The sequence below is a fragment of the Geotrypetes seraphini genome, unplaced genomic scaffold (assembly GCF_902459505.1).
Source record: "Geotrypetes seraphini unplaced genomic scaffold, aGeoSer1.1, whole genome shotgun sequence".
Classification (NCBI taxonomy): Eukaryota; Metazoa; Chordata; class Amphibia; order Gymnophiona; family Dermophiidae; genus Geotrypetes; species Geotrypetes seraphini.
In genome coordinates, this window is record NW_022985864.1 from 36898 (window position 1) to 54258 (window position 17361).

Below are 17361 nucleotides of genomic sequence, written 5' to 3' on the forward strand. Positions count from 1 at the left end.
TCCAACCGGCTGGCCCGCCTTCTCACGAATGGCGGGCCTGCCCCTTCCCAGCGCATCGTGGGATGCACTGGGAAGGAACCTTAGGCCTTGATTGGCCCAGGCATTTAAGGCCCCTCCCATAGGAGGGGCCTTAGGTACCTGGGCCAACCAGAATTGTAGGCCCCATTTCAGTGCATTCTGGGATGCCCATGTGTGATTCTATACAGAATTCGGAACTCAGTGTTTAAACAAGAAGTCCCATGAGGGGGAATAGAGAATGTCAGGATTTTATAGACCTCTTCTATAAGCACAGAGGGAGGGGATACAGGAACCATCTTCCCACAACACTCATAAATAAAGACCCACACTTAGTCCCATCCCTATCTGGGTTGACCCTTTGTCATGTAATTGGTAGCGAACTGTGCAACAACCTATAACCTGCAATGACACCAGAAAAGTTCGCAATCTGAGAGCTCTCAAGGGTTAAAAGAATCAGTTCAAACCAGAAACACAAAACTGAAGCACTTAGATGAAGAAAGATGCTTACACACTTTTAGTAATAATAAGATAAAAGGAGGCACCACAGTCACCACCAGTGATCTCATAGGAAAATATCGTGAATTCTCGACAGATCATTCACAAAAGAATGGTTTCCTTCAATTTCAGTTTCTGTTTCTCGCTCTCCAAAAACTGAGAGCTGTTGCTAATGCAAGGTGTCTGCATCCTTCTGGATTTTTCGACTGTCTTTTCTCTACCCCCTCGACACTTTTCATCTTTCAAGTCCTATATTGCATTGTGTGTATTGATTTGAAGAGGTCTTTGAACTGTAAGCATCAAAGAGGGTCCCGCCAGCAAAACCCACTTGGGCCGCTTCCCAGCACTTCCACTGCTCAGAATTCTGTAAAGCTAAAAGATGAAAAGCAAAGAAAAAAATAAAAACCAATTACTGGATGAGACTAGGAACAGCCACACACGCTTATTCGTACACAGAGACCTTTAGTTTGCATGTGAACCATGAACTGCCCTCAAGAAACCGCCTATAAAGCGTGCTGTATTAACGAACAGTGCACAGTCTCAGGAAAGAGTTCACAAGAGAATGCACTATTGAGGACATAAAAAGCAAAGCAAAGTGTTACTCACCTGTAGCAGGTGCTTTCCGAAGACAGCAGGCATATATTCTCACATATGGGTGTCATCCTCGGAAATAGGCTGTCCTCTTATGCTGCAAAATGGTCTTCTCTTATCCAGTATTATAATCATTGATTTTGTTTGTATTTTGATACTGCACTGTTTTGATTATGTTGAAGTTATAGGAAAAGTCATGCAATGGGTTTTTTTGTGTCCTGGTTAATTGCTTATAGTTTCTAATATCCTGTTCTTTAGCATTTTATACAGTTAATAAAAATATCTTGACTTTAAAACTTTAAGACCATCCTTACCACGCATGGACTGGTGCCTTCCTGCCTGACATCGGCTCTGGGACACGAGACAGCTAAGAAGCCAACTAGGGTAGGTGGGAGGGTTGTGAGAATATATGCCTGCTATCCTCAGAGAACACCTGCTATAGGTGAGTAACTTTGCTTTCATCGAGGACAAGCAGGCATTATATTCTCACATATGGGACTCCAAAGCTGCCAAGATCGTGCCTCTGATTAGAGGGTTACTGACAAGTACCATGAGCCTCACGAAAGTGAGAGGGTTGGAGGGAAGTTGGCATTTAAGTAGAGAGTAAATTTTATAGAACTGCTTGGCCGAACCATCTATCCCATCTGGAATGATTCTCCAAATAGTAATGGGTTGTGAAGGTATGAATTGAGGATCAGGTGGTTGCTTTACAGATGTCCTCAATGGGAATGGAACATAGACAGGCTATTGAAGTTGCTATTGTTCATATTTTATGTGCAGCAACACGGCCTTGAAGCATCAGCCCAGCCTGAGCATAGGCAAAGGCGATACAGACTGCCAGCCATGTGGAGATGAATCTCTTGATGACACGAGCTCCAAGTCTGTTAGGATCAAACAACAGAAAAAGCTAAGTGGTAGTTTTGTGAGGTTTGGTCCGATCCAAGTAGTAAGCAAGAGCATGTTTACAGTTCAATGTGTGAAGAGCTGCTTCACCAGGGTGAGAATGTGGTCTCAGAAAAAAGACAGGTAGAACTATAGACTGGTTCACACCAACTGTAGCAACTGCAATTAGGCATTGGTGTGTTAACGCTTGGAATGTGCTGATGAGATGATGCCAATGTATGCGTCGAGGTGGAGACATATTTGTGCTTCTTAGCTCACTTATGAGGTTCCCCCAATGACAGTAGCACCGACATCGTAGAGGTGGAATGAAGAGTTGAAGCTGTCGGTTCTGGTGTTGTTGCTGGAGTAGTATTTGGTTATGCCTCAACATCGGATTCTCCAGCCATACTCGTTCCCAAAGTTGTACCAAAAAGTTTCTCAAGTTGCAACTTCCTGGCTTTAAGCGAACTCTTCTGGATGTGAGAGCACAGTGCATAAGAATTGTCTTGATCAGGACCTAGGCACTGAACACACCAAATATGTGATCTGTACCTGAATGGTCCTTTTGGCATCAAGTGCACCGCTTGTAGCCGTTAGGACCCTTGGACATCGATGGAAAACACATCAACACGAAGTCAATGGGCTCTATGGCCCAGGGAGGTCAAGTAGGTGGAATACCAAAATAACGTCAACACTCCCAGCCTGGAAACAGGCTGAATAGAGCCCAAAGGTCTGAAAATGCAAAGATGGGAAAAAATAAAAAATTTTCAATGAATGTTAGGAAATAAAAGAAATCAAAATATTATGACAAAAAAATGAAGAAAAATAGAACAGGAAGGCACAAAAAAGAATTGAAGTTTGACACACTTAGACTCTGAAATACAGCTTCTCAGCTCTATGGAAAACTAAGAACTGCAGGTTATGCCAGCCAGTATTAGGAGGGAAGGCACCAGCATGCACACGGCTATGGGTGGTCTTAAAGTTTTAAAGTGACAGTACATTTTATGACTGTCCATGCTAGGTTCCATGGATGATGTCATCCATATGTTAGAATATAATGCCTCCTTGACCTCGAGAAAAAAAAATCAGGTTTTCCCCCCAATTGTTTTAGTTTGTAAAATGCAGTTTCAAATGAATGTATACCTCTAATTATTTCTTAACCCTCTGGCTTTGATGCTTGTTTGTGTAATGCAACAACTAGCCAATAAGTATTTTGTAACTACTGACCTCAACGATGCTACCCAGGATTACTCATATTTTGTATTCATAACCCATAAACATAAAATCAATTTCTAGACTGCATAACCTTACAGTTCTATGCGGTTTACAGAAGATTAATAAGATAAACAAATTGGGAATAAGAATGAGAGTGAAATTAATTGCCTAAGAACCTAGAAAACAGATAGGTTTTCAAATGTTTCCTAAATTTTAGATAGGAAAATGAAATGGAAAACAAATTGCTTGAAGTCCTTATCCCAAATGGCAGCCTGATACGAAAACATACGTTCCTGATATCTTTAAACTTGCAACCCTTCCCCGATGGATAGACAAAGAAGACATGTTTTACGAGAGAATTTTGAGTAGATGCTGAAAATAAATCCATCAAGTACAGTGGTGCTTTACTCATACAAGACTATAATAACTTGAAGACAATATGTGCCTCAAGTGGTAGCCAATGCAATTCCCGAAACAGGGGAGTGACACGATTGAACTTATTCAATCAGAATATGAATCTAGCTGTGGTATTCTGTATAATTTTGCAGCCTGGAGATAGTTATTTAACACCAGCCAGGTAGATAATATTACAGTAGGCAAAATGACTTAGTACCAGTGATTGGACTAATAGCTTAAATGCCAAGAAATTGAAGTATGCTCTGAGGGTGCACAGTTTTCCTAAACTTTGGAAACCTTTACGTACTACCAAATTAACTTGGTTTTGCATAGTCAGAGATTGATCAAGAATTACTCCTAATATTTTAACAGAAGAATATTGTATAGTTTTTACGATATTACCTGGGATATTATACACCAAAGTTTATCATAGGTCGCATAAATTCTTCAGACTTAACTTCACCAAAACATTATTTTTAGCTTCCAATATATTTAAGTTTCAAGTTTAATTAATTTTAATATACCGACCATCGACGTGCACCTGGCTGGTTTACAATGCTAAAAATGAAAGGTTAAAATTAATTTAGTGGGTGGGGGGGGAATGTGAACATTAAATAGGCAAATTACAAATACGAACATGAACTTGAGGGGAAAGTTAATAATTACATCATTAAAAACAAATTAATTAAAGGGAAGAGGGGGGGAGGATAAAACACCAGGAGTGGGGATCGCTTGTTAAAAGCGGTTCGTGTTTATTTTGCTAGCTATTGGAAAGGAAATATTTAGACGCTATGGTATGCGTCTTGGAATAAAACGTTTTTAGTTAGTCTTGAATTTGTCGAGTGAATTTTACGAGGTGGAGTTGAGGTGGCATGGCGTCCATAAAGTTATATATTTTAATATATTTCTCAACACCATCAGGCTGTTTAAAAAAAAATATCTCATTACTCAAACTAGATCCATCATTTTGATCTGCTCTTTGTGTGGATTAGGTCTATTCTATTTAACAATTGAGTTCCTTGTAGTTGTTTTTATTTGATTGTATTTTGTAAATCGCTTGGCCCAGTAAAATGAATGAGCGGTATAACAAGATTAATATACCATAACCACCTCTCACTCCTCTGAAGTATTTTATTTATTTTTAACTTTGCTTATCCGCTTAAAACCTATGATGATTTTTGTGTATAATATCCCGATGAATTACAAATTCTGAGTAATCCTGAGTAGCACTGCCGAGGGTCAGTAGTTACAAAATACTTATTGGTTAGTTGTTGCTTTGAACATTGGCTGGCCAAACGAATTAAATTGACGAAGACGGCCAATTATTCGGTGTTTGTGTAATGCGGCATATCAAATCAAATCAACCCAGTGCCTTTCATATTCCCATTTCAGCTCTTTCAGCCACCCTCCTTTATTCCACCCTTACCTACACCTCTGTTCCCATCCCACTACTCCATTTGCTCAAACCCTTTTACCATCAAGGACTGGTTAACTATTAGACAAGACTAAGCAGTCATCTAGGTTGACAGTTTTCTGGGGACAGGAAAGAGCAGTTGCTGTCAAAGCAAAATGGTAGATTCTAACAACCACACTAATTTAAGGAACCATCAGCACATACTCTGCTTTACCTGCATTTTTGTCATGGCTGGGTGTTGCCAGATTTTACGATTGATAAAATCTGGACACCCTAGACCCGCCTCCCAATCCCGCCCATTTCCACCCCAGTCCCGCCCTAGCTACGCCCCTCACTGCTTGCTTTGGTCAGGCAGAAGGCAATCTGTGCATGCGCGGGTGTCACGTGATGATGTCAGGTGCACGCATGTGTGTGACGTCATCGTGTGACACCTGCATATGTGCAGATTGCCTCCTGCCCGACACAATTGGAAGGAGGTTTTTCGAAACCCATCCTCAATCATGTCCTAATCATGGCTGTGAGTTTAATATATAAATCATAATGTAGCTGCACACAAGGAACCTAAAAGTAATTTGGGGGGGGGGGTGTATAAGACTAAAGGTTTGCCTAGGGCACTCACTAACCTTGTACTGGCTTTGTTACCCTTCACTGCACTTACCCACCCCTGTGCTCCCTTTCTATCATCTCTCATTCCCTAGAAAATCTCCCTCTCGCCCTTCTCACTCCCGTACTCTCTCTCCCTACACGATCCACTTCCGTCTACACAGTGGAGAGTGCAGTTGACAGCCAGAGGGAAGTCAGGAGAAGCAATGGCAGCAGCCAAGGGCCTCGGAGCATTGAAAGCTGCAGCTCCTCTGGATTTTACATGATGGGCTCTTCCAGGAAAAGACTGGAGATCCTAGCTGCTCATTTTTAATTTGCTAGAATGGCTGGTGAGGCCATTGCTTCTTGGGAGCTCTTTCTTTTCTCTAATACTCCGGCCCAGCCCAACAATGTTCCTGATGTCACTGTGCTCTGGAAGACCGTCCAGCTCACTCTACTCAAAGGTTGGCTCTATCAATGCACGAATGCTGGAAACCCTGACAAACAAATTTAGAGAAGGGCCTCTAGGACAGGGTGGAGAGTCATCTATTGTGATTCTATCTGAAAAATAACATTGATGAATAGGATAGTCAGGGCAAAATTCTATAAATGGTGTCCCGATTGTAGGCAGCCAACTGCTGCCTAACCAGCCAATTGGGTTGCATGTTTTTTTGTTTTTTTTTTAAACCTCCCGAGCCAGGCCGCCTATATTGTAGGTGCCTCCGGGAACCTAGGAAGGCACATAGGCTCACCTAAGGCTAGATGTGGGTTTGCCTGGGCTCAGAAGTAGCCTTAGATGGGCCTAGGCAGCCCTAAGTGCCTCCCTAGGCCCGTGGGAGACGTGTACAATGTAGGCCAGCAAAATGCTGGCCTACATTGTAAGCAGATGCGGCCACTGAGCTTATCGCAGCAAAGGATCTCCCTGCTGTAATAAGTTTAGTGGCTGCCCATCCCCCAAACATTGCTGCAAGAGGGAGTCCCTCCTGCCGGAACCACCCCTCCCCTGAACATTGCCGGCAACTACCAGAATCCCTCTAGAAGATCGCTGGTAGGAGGGATGCCCAGTCCCTCCTGCCGGAACCCCCTTACCCTCGTACACCGATGGCAGGAGGGATGCCCAGTCCCTCCTGCAGGACACCCCCAAACATTGTGGGCATCCCCCCACCGCTCCGGACCCCCTTCCACCCCCTCACCCCCCCCTTCCATCCCCCCTTCCACCCCTTGCCTTAAAATGTTGGCCGGCTGGAGGTATCCATCCTGCCTCCAACCGGCTGGCCCGCCTTCTCACGAAGGGCGGGCCTGCCCCTTCCCAGCGCATCGTGGGATGCACTGGGAAGGAACCTTAGGCCTTGATTGGCCCAGGCGTTTAAGGCCCCTCCCATAGGAGGGGCCTTAGGTACCTGGGCCAACCAGAATTGTAGGCCCCATTTGCAGTGCATTCTGGGATGCCCATGTGTGATTCTATACAGAATTCGGAACTCAGTGTTTAAACAAGAAGTCCCATGAGGGGGAATAGAGAATGTCAGGATTTTATAGACCTCTTCTATAAGCACAGAGGGAGGGGATAAGGTTAATACAGGAACCATCTTCCCACAACACTCATAAATAAAGACCCACACTTAGTCCCATCCCTATCTGGGTTGACCCTTTGTCATGAATTGGTAGCGAACTGTGCAACAACCTATAACCTGCAATGACACCCAGAAAAGTTCGCAATCTGAGAGCTCTCAAGGGTTAAAAGAATCAGTTCAAACCAGAAACACAAAACTGAAGCACTTAGATGAAGAAAGATGCTTACACACTTTAGTAATAATAAGATAAAAGGAGGCACCACAGTCACCACCAGTGATCTCATAGGAAAATATTGTGAATTCTCGACAGATCATTCACAAAAGAATGTTTTCCTTCAATTTCAGTTTCAGTTTCTCGCTCTCCAAAAACTGAGAGCTGTTGCTAATGCAAGGTGTCTGCATCCTTCTGGATTTTTCGACTGTCCTTTTCTCTACCCCCTCGACACTTTTCATCTTTCAAGTCCTATATTGCATTGTGTGTATTGATTTGAAGAGGTCTTTGAACTGTAAGCATCAAAGAGGGTCCCGCCAGCAAAACCCACTTGGGCCGCTTCCCAGCAACTTCCACTGCTCAGAATTCTGTAAAGCTAAAAGATGAAAAGCAAAGAAAAAAATAAAAACCAATTACTGGATGAGACTAGGGTGGAAGATGTACGCTTTCCCTACTCCCATGCTAGAGTACAATGTTCTATCATCCTTATAAGGCTTCAAGAGGTAGAGGCACTTGGATCCAAAACTTCAACCAAATAGGGCAAAAAAACTTTCCTGCCTGGCACTTAACTACTAGCTCTATATGGAATAGAGATTCTACATCAGAGGACAGCTAGACAAGTGCTAGAGGCAGCAGACTTCAGGAAGAATAAGAGACTGCACAGATGCAGAGAGAAAGTTAGGAAGAGATACATTATATAGAGCCAATGAGACTGCACACAGGGTTAGAGTAAAGGGGGGGGGAATGCACAGAAAGAGACAGGGTTAGAGTAAAGGGGGGAATGCACAGAAAGAGACAGGGTGAGAGTAAAGAGGGGGAATGCACAGAAAGAGACAGGGTTAGAGTAAAGGAGGGGGGAATGCACAGAAAGAGACAGCATGAGAGTAAAGGGGGGAATGCACAGAAAGAGACAGGGTGAGAGTAAAGGGGGAATGCACTGAAAAAAAACAGCGTGAGAGTAAAGGGGGGGAATGCACAGAAAGAGACAGGGTTAGAGTAAAGGGGGGAATGCACAGAAAGAGACAGCATGAGAGTAAGGGGGGGGAATGCACAGAAAGAGATAGGGTGAGAGTAAACTAATAAGTTTCACCCACAATTTAAAAGCAAGGTAGAGGTCTATGCAGTGGTGTAGCGAGGGTGAGAGGTGCCCCTCCACCTCCACCCCATCTGTTCTTTCCCTGCCCCCTCCTGCTGCGCTTGCGTGCCATGTCCTTTCCCGCCACACCTCTTTAATGTTCCCGGCGTCAGCTCTTCCTCTGATTGTCACTTCCAAGGCGCGGGTCCAGGAAGTGATGTCAGAGGAAGAGCTGATGCTGCTCATGCTGAGAACGTTAAAGAGGTATGGGGGAAGGGAAAGGGCATGCATGTAGTATTGGGGGAGCGGGGAAGGAGCGGGTGATGGGCGCCTGGGTCGGACCGCCTCCCCTGCCCAACCCTTCTTACTATGCCACTGGATCTGTGGTAGGGGAAAGGGAGAATACACAAGGAACACAGAATTATGGCAAGATAGAAAGCCAAGTCCAATGGCGGCAGATAAGGGGACAGAGGTACGAAAGAGAGTAACGGAGCAGAGACTTCATTGCCTGGAGGCAAGACACAAGGCTAAGCAACATTTACCTGAAGCAGTGCATGCTGGGCATTCTCCAGTGACGGCTTTTAACCATGATCCCACTACAGAGAAAGCTAAGATCCTGTGAATTCTCCCTCACAAGCTGCAACCCAACCACGCCAATGGGCAACTGTGCCCTCATCGCCCATCCTCCAGATTCCGCTAAAGGACCGCTGTGATTCGAATAGCATTACCATCTGATACCGCTGAAGAGCACTCAGTTAACGAGCGAGGTGAGCAAATTTAGTATGTTAGTAATCACAAAGAAATCAGGATTCCCGACTGGGAAATTTAAGGTATGATTTTTGCGTCTGATTATTATTCATTTCAATTGGTTGATTTTCAAAAGCTTTTTAAATGATTATGAGCATTTCAAATTTTCCTCATTGTCCGTGCTACAGTGTGTTAGTATAATAAATACCTATTTATGATATGTAAACTGCTTTGCCTTTCCCTTTCTTCCTAACCCAGTCCTGTGATGATACTTTGATGCATTAGTTTGTTAGTGGTGGTCAAATTATTTGTTGATGGAGTTAAATGTATAAAGTCACCTACAGTGACGTAGCGAGGGTAAGTGGCACCCTTCCCCCCTCTGCCGCGCCCCACTTCCCTTCCCCCATGCCTTTTTAATTTTCCAGGCGACAGCAACAGCACGAACTTGCTGCCCGCGTCATGCCGGCTATCCCTCTGGCGTCGCTTCCTAGGTCCGGGGCCCGGAAGTCAGAGAGAGGCGACACCGACACGGGCAGCAAGTTCGTAATGCTGCTCGCGCAGACAAAATGAAAGAGGTACGAGGGAAGGGGCGCACGCACGTAGCGAGGGGGTCGGGAAGGAGGTGGGGTGGAGAGGAGGGCGGGTGCCTGTGCCCTTTACAAGCCCCCCCCCCTGTGGTCACCTATTATTCAAACGTTGAAGCAAGAAGGCAAAACCAGTTATACTGATATCGCTACGTGAGTGAATCTGGGGACCTCAACATAACATAATAGCAAATTTCTAGACCGCATAGCCATAAGTTCAATGTGGTTAACAAAAGATTTTGCTATGAGAAAATATAGGAATAATAAGATATACAGAAATCTAATTGATCAGAAATTTAGAAAAAAGAAAAGTTTTCAAAAGCTTTCTGAAATGTTCATAAGACGTGGATCTAATTATTAATGGACGGAAATCTTTGTCAGAGTAAGCTGCCTGGTAGGAAAGACGATACCCATGATGTTTCTTACTTTTATAGCCCTTGGCTGAAGGGAACGTAAATAGGGCATAAGATTTTCTACTATTCTCATGTGCCACAATAACAAATCTGCCGGCATGATATAATGAGCCAACACCCAAAGCAACTTTATAATATAAACATCCCAACTTAAAGATCACCCGGGACTCAACCGGAAGCCAATGCAGCTCACAGTAATAGGGGGTTTCGTGGTCATACTTCCTCAGACCATAAATCATTCTTACTGCTGTATTCTGAACAATGTCGGAAGCCCTAAGAATTTTGGCAGTCTGTTTCGTGAAGGCAAAAGTTTTGCAACCCCTGAGGAAGCTTTAATTAGTGAAATGGCTGGGCTCCCGTTGGGATAAGCTAAGTACTTTTGCTTCTTTTTGGATTCTCAAACATATATCATAGCATTTGGTCATTCAAATAGCCTTAGATGGGATCTATGTGAACACATGATGATAGTCATACCCCATTAGACACCTGTAATCTGGGGTGTCGGGTGTTTGAGGTCCACAGATTCACTCACGTAGCGATATCAGTATAACTGGTTTTGCCTACTTGCTTCAACGTGTGTGATCATTTGATTATAGTGAAGCAGGTTTTTGTTCCAATCGGAATTGTTGTGATAACCACCTGTTATTCAAAACCGAACTCTGCTTGGCACACAATATTGTACATTGCAGTTTTCTATGTATGATACAATTGATGCAAAATAAAACTCTACAGAACTCATCAGAAATGTAATACAATCAAACACAAGTACAGGAACTGAACAGTAACAGTGCAAAATTTCAAATTCCTAGTACAAGTAATTAGTAAAAGCAGTATGACAAAGCCAGGTTTGGCACATCTTTCTAACGGGCGACTGGATTTTTAAAATGTACAAATTCTAATGCATTTAAAAGATGCATCTACGGGACGAGAGCCAGGATTTAGTTACAAGGGTCTATATCAGGGTTGGGTTTTCAGGATTTTCATAATGAATATGCATGAGACCTATTTGTATATAATGGAAGCAGTCCTGTAAATAAATCTCAAGCACATTCATTGGGGAAATCCTGAAAATCCAACTGACCAAGTTTGGACACTCCTGATCTCTGTCTTCACCAGCTTCACAACAAAACAAAATTCAACAACAAACCAGTGAGAGAGACTCTTATAGATCCGATAGCAGTGGAGGAAAAAAACGAAGCTTTTTGCGAAACAGGGGCCCCGTTGGGAGTTTGCTAAACGGACATTGAGACTTGAATTAACCCAATATAACTTGAATTAACTCAGTACGAAGAATGTGAAGTCAAGACCTTTCATAGTACCTTTTCTTTTCCTACATGGAGCTGTGTTGAGTGGACTTCTACTGAAGATAAGTGCTGCTGATTCAATTCTGCTTAATTATATTAATAGATTTTCTTGAAAGACTTACTATGCAATTTATGAGTGGAGTTTTTTATGACCAGGGATGTGTCCTCTTCTTCAAAGTTTATTTTGAAGTTAGATTGTCTCCTGGAAATGCTATTTGGCTTATCCGGTGTGACACTGAGGTCTTTTTCTCCCCTTATATCTGATCTATAAGAGTCTCTCTCACCAATTTTGTTTTTGAATGTATTTTGTTTTGTTATTTTTGACATTCAACTTGGATATATTTTGGTTTTCACCAGCTACATGCCATACAAATGTGTACTCTTCCCCTTCTCCTCAAACGCTTTTTCTGCCTGTACAGATCACAGCAAGCTGCTCCCCCTCCAAACGTCCCAGCACAAACTGCATGCAGAATTTACTGGTGTATGCTAAGCCACCTTTGATTCTGACCTCAGCCCCAGTGAAATGGACAGTGGAAGGCTCTAGAGATACTCACACCATTTACTGCTGCTCCAGCACAATGTTTTGCTTTACCGCCATACAACAGCTATGAGAAACACATTCGGAACAACTTACAATCAGGACAATTATTTGACAGATCTTGCAGGTGGGATTCCTGGGTTTTAATGAAAAGCAAAACTAGGCATGGCTGTCATGATGCCTCACCAGAAGAATGCACTACCCAAGAGAGGAATGGATCTGTTCATTTCCTACGGAACAACAAACCTTGCAGATCGTGAAGATCGCCAAACACCAGCGATCTTTATAGTTCAGTATTCGACATGTGGATCTGATTCATTCCCAGAGGAAAAGGCTGTTTTCCACCTCTCTGGGTAAGTGCTAATGATCTTTTAGCTATCTTATATATAAACATTTATGTTTATTTTTCTTGGAATTGAATTACTTTGGGTTTTTATAAATGATTGCAGAGCAGAGGAATGGCCTAATGGTTTATGCAGAGGCCTGAGCACCAGCGTAACTGGGTTCAACTCCCACCGTGGCTCCTTGTGACTGGGCAATCCATCAAATCCCGTCTCTGTTTTTAATTCATTTTACTATATGATTTAATTTTATCATTATTTATATTATCTGTTTACCTCATAGAATGGCCTGATGCAACCTCTTGGTGAAATGTGGCCACATCAGGCTCTTTCATGAGAGTTATCCCCAATGAATGCAACAATAAATTACTTTTGAAGATCACTGGCATTTGGTGCTCTTGTGATCTACAGTGTTCGCTGATCTTCAGAAACAAGTACAGGCCGTTTTATTCATTCATCTATTAATGCGCTCTATCAGTTCAAAGCCATCAGGAGTAATCTGTGCTGAAAAGTGAATTACAACCTAATGATGAGAAGAATTGGTCTGGTAGGATTACGGCCTAAACCTGGATATGTCCAGGTGTCCGGATGGCTTTTCAAAACCCGTCCGGGTTTTGAAAAGCTTCCGGCTCGGGACCGCGTCGGGAGGGAATCTGCACATGTACTGATGCAACATGGCGTCATCATGCGCAATGCATGTGACATCATCGCATCACAACGGCACACGCACAGATGCCCTCCCGACGCAGCTCTGAGCACAAGAACAGGTTGAGGGAGGGGGGCAAGGCTTGGAGCAGAACAGGGCGTGACTTGGGTGGAACTGGATGGGCCTGGGAGCAGGGCCATGGGTGCAGGGCCTGGGAACAGGGCCATGGGTGCAGATGAAAGTGTCGGGTTTTGAAAAGCCGTCCGGATCTCTGGACATGTCCTTAAAAGGAAGACATGTCCGGGGATCCAGAAGTCTGGTAACCCTACCTCCATGGCATAAATGCATAGGAGGCGAGTCTCTTTCAATTGAAAAGAATGCGGGGGCATGGGGTGAAGATGAAAGGGGACAGACTTAGAAGTAACCTGAAGAAATCCTTCTTCACGGATTTGGTTTCAAGTCCTGAAGACGCCTCTTAGCGAAACAGTCTGCTGTTGAGTGAGGCTTTTGTGAGTTTGATGAATTGTATTTGTGGAGTGAATTTGAATACAGTTTCCAAGAACATGATAACAAGATCATCGTGAAAAAGGAAACTTGACAGGACATCGTATATTTCATTTTGAAAAGAGCTATAATTGAACAACTTATGATTTTACCAACTGCAGCTTATTGGATTATGATAAGTGAAATGGTTATAGACACAGGGGTAATCTCTTGAGATGTGTTTGATGGGATATGGGTCAGGCCTTATATGTATTAGTTGAATATGAGGTAAATTTTAAACAAATATACAGTACTCCCCCGATATTCGCGGGGGTTCCGTTCCAGGAACCCCCGTAAATCTTTAAAATCCGCGAATATGGTTTTTAGCAGGGGAGACAGGAGAGGGCAGCCGGAGTGCCGGCGAGCGAAGGAAATCACTCGCGGTATGCTCCGACCGCCTCTTCCTGCACTAAAGTCGGGCCTCACCAATCAGAAGCTGCTTTGACATGCAGCTCCTGATTGGTGAGGCCTGACTTTAGTGCAGGAAGAGACGGTCGGAGCAATACCGCGAGTGATTTCCTTCGCTCGCTGGCGCTCTGGCTGCACTCTCCTGCCTCTCCGGTTGCTCTTTCCTGCCCGGTCAATACCACGAATGACTGGGACCGCAAATGACCGGGTGAGCACTGTATTGTGTTTTCATTAATTGAAATTTATTGTGTTTAAGGTTATATAAAAAATAATTAAGTAGCTTCTTTTGTAATGAAGTTTTGAAATTGGAAGCTGAGAATTTATTGAAAACCTCAACTAATTTATATTTAATGAACATGCATGAGGTAGATTTGCATATAATAGAGGTGAGACATGTAAATTTGCCTCATGCATATTCATTATCAACCACCCTCACTAGAAGAATAAATAATATGTATACTTGTGCAAATTAAATATCAAACTAACAGCGATGGTCCCGCGGTAACCCTTGCCTTGTCTGTGGCATTTTGGCTATGTGTGTGAGCACATCACATTACATATGATTGATACATATTCATTAGGGATATCTTGAAAACCCGACTGGCTGGGGGTCCCCGAACCACTGCACTAACTGATTAGCACAGAAATGCCTGCTCTCTGCCCCATGATATGTCCCCTCTAACAGAAAATAAAAAAAATATTTTTATGTGTATGGTTAGTACATTCTGATTCAAAACTTACCACAGGATGCCTGAGCGCATCCCACAGTAAGCCATTTTAAGCATAAGAACATAAGAACTGCCATCTCCGGATCAGACCTTCGGTCCATCAAATCCGTCGATCCGCACACACGGAGGGCCAGCCAGGTGTACAACTGGCGTAATTTTTGTCACCGATATCCCTCTATGCCTCTCGTAAGGAGATGTGCGTCTAGTTTGCTTTTAAATCCTAGAACGGTGGATTCCGCAATAACCTCCTCTGGGAGAGCATTCCAGGTGTCCACTGGTAAGTCTGCACAAGAGCTTCCTGCAGCTTAGGAAAAGGACCTGTAAGTTTAGGAATAAAATTTCAGAGTGAAAGTGGCCGTGGAAACTTACCCCCTCCTTTTCATTACACGTCCACAGCATCCACGCAACTCTTTAAATACCAACCGAGACAGCAACTGTGGGAGAAAGAGAAAGTGTAGCCACATGTGAGGGAGCGCAACTGTAGAACCGAGTCAGCAGCTGAGGGAGATGGAGATGACGGTACAGCTGAGACAGCACCAAGCAATAAGGTGTGACTGCGGCAAAAACAGGTAGGACTCCCATGAGACAAGATGAATCAATCCAATCTAATCTTTCAGTTTATATACCGGATCATCCTCCAGTCAACAGAGGCTCGACTCGGCTTATACAATAAGAGGTTGTAATAGTTTCTTCAAATAAAATGACTTATGTAACAATTTTTTTGAAAGAGAAAAGTCTTCAGAATCAAGAGCACGAGCGGAGGGAAACCCAGAGAAAGAGTGTGAGGTGGCAACTGCCTGGGTTTTATGCTCAGTCCTTCCAGTATGTGACCACACAGCACACACAAAGCCAATTAGGTGATAGATTTACTTACCAAACAAGCACAAATGTCAGATGCGATTAACATGTAGAAGACATTGACCCAGCTAGTACGTGCGATGAGCCCCACCAACAAGGGGCCTAATGCAGCACCTGTGTAAGGGACACCATTATTCATCAGCACACACGCACCTTAATTTTGGCTCTGTCAACCCTGGGGGAGAGGGCAATGCAGAAAACCATGTCATAAAGCTGCATGGCTTCAGCCGAGCATGCAACGTCTACCGTAAAATTAATGAAAACTACACCACGGTGATGCAGTAAGCAATGAGAATGCACATTATTAAAGCCATTGCAGCTCATCGCAAAATGTTCCCCTTCCTGTCGAGGGCATGAGTAGTGAAAGGCTCATGCACTGATAAAAAGGGCAACATTTTTAAAAAATTTCATCCAGCAAAGATGTTGCCAGTTCAGCATCCCTCTCATCCCACCAAATTGCTTTCCGTGTTGGCCTAGTTCCACCTCTCCCTTGCCTGCCTTGACCTTTCCACTCCCAGTCATGCAAAAAAAAAAATTCATGGTGTCTAGCAGCACCCCGTCCCTTGCCCCCTCCCTGCTTCCCTGTCCCCAAAATGAATAATACAGTCCTTGGGTTTCTTATTCTTTGTGACTCTGTACAACGCTGTGTGCGTCTGGTAGCTCTATAGAAATAATAATAGTAGGAGTGGCCCCATCCCCCACAGGTGTTCCTATGAAAAATGGTGCCAGCTGACCCCACATGCGGCATCCTGGGATGCATCGAGCAAGATCACCGTTCAAAAAAGGGCCTTCTCCCCTTATTTGGTAGTGTGGGGGAAGACTTATACATCAGACTCGTTCCATGAGCAAATCCTATCAAGGATTTCAATGGACCAAATCCTTAAGGCTCCCCTCTTCCGCCTAACGCTCCCCCTCTCCACATTAGAAAACAGATCGAACACTCTTCTTTGCATCACACCAAATCCTTAACTCTCCCCTCCCCCCTCAACACAGCCTACCTTTTCTTACTTTTTTCCCCCTCCTCCCCCCTCCCAAGATCCCTGCCCCCTCCCTCTCATACAATATGCTTTGGTTCCCCCCTCTCATAAATTCAATTGTACTCTCTTACTGTACATACCATATGTGCTCTGTATTAGCCCTTCCTTCACTTAAATTGTCAATGTAAACTAGTTTGACCCTTCGATTGCCTTGTTATGTTCTTCTTTTTTCAAATCGCACTGTATGTAACTCATCTATTTGTTGTGAACCGCCTAGAACTCCCCTGGGTATGGCGGTATACAAAAATAAATTATTATTATTATTATTATCATGTCAGGAAAATGCAGCCGCTGTCTCCATACACTCTCATGAATCCCTTTCAGTGCATCAAGGGGTCCTTTTACTAAGGCGCGCCATCCGATTTAGCGCGCACTAACCGATTCAGCGCGTGCTGATCGTTAGCCGTGCGCTAAATCGGTTAGCGTGCCTTAGTTAAAGGACCCTCGAGTTCTTGACTCATGCCCATACCCTTTCCATTATGGAAAAGAAATGACCTTTGAACTGACCTATGGATCCGGTGCCATCAATTATTGCAGTGACAGTGGAAAGCGCCCGAGCATTGCCTTGAAGACTCTTGTGAGTTCCTGGAAGAAAAAAAAACCCAACAACCCATCAAACCATATATACAAGTGTGACAATTCTCATGACAATTTCTGATAAAACAGCACTAGACTCTTGCAGGGGGTAACGTCTTTCATTGGACTAAAATGAGATTTAGATATATCGAAAAATGATACTTTAAAGCCCAGATAGGTCCCTTCTC

General features: G+C 43.7%; 1 protein-coding gene across 1 annotated transcript; it reads right to left on the reverse strand.

Moving 5' to 3' along the window:
- Nucleotides 1-509: 509 nt before the first annotated feature.
- LOC117352440 (glucose-6-phosphate exchanger SLC37A2-like) lies at nt 510-17182 on the reverse strand (the record flags this gene model as incomplete). Its single annotated transcript, XM_033928942.1, has 4 exons — nt 510-885; nt 15072-15136; nt 15577-15674; nt 17105-17182. Coding segments are annotated over 4 exons (257 nt in total), but the record flags the coding sequence as incomplete, so codon positions are not given.
- Nucleotides 17183-17361: the final 179 nt, after the last annotated feature.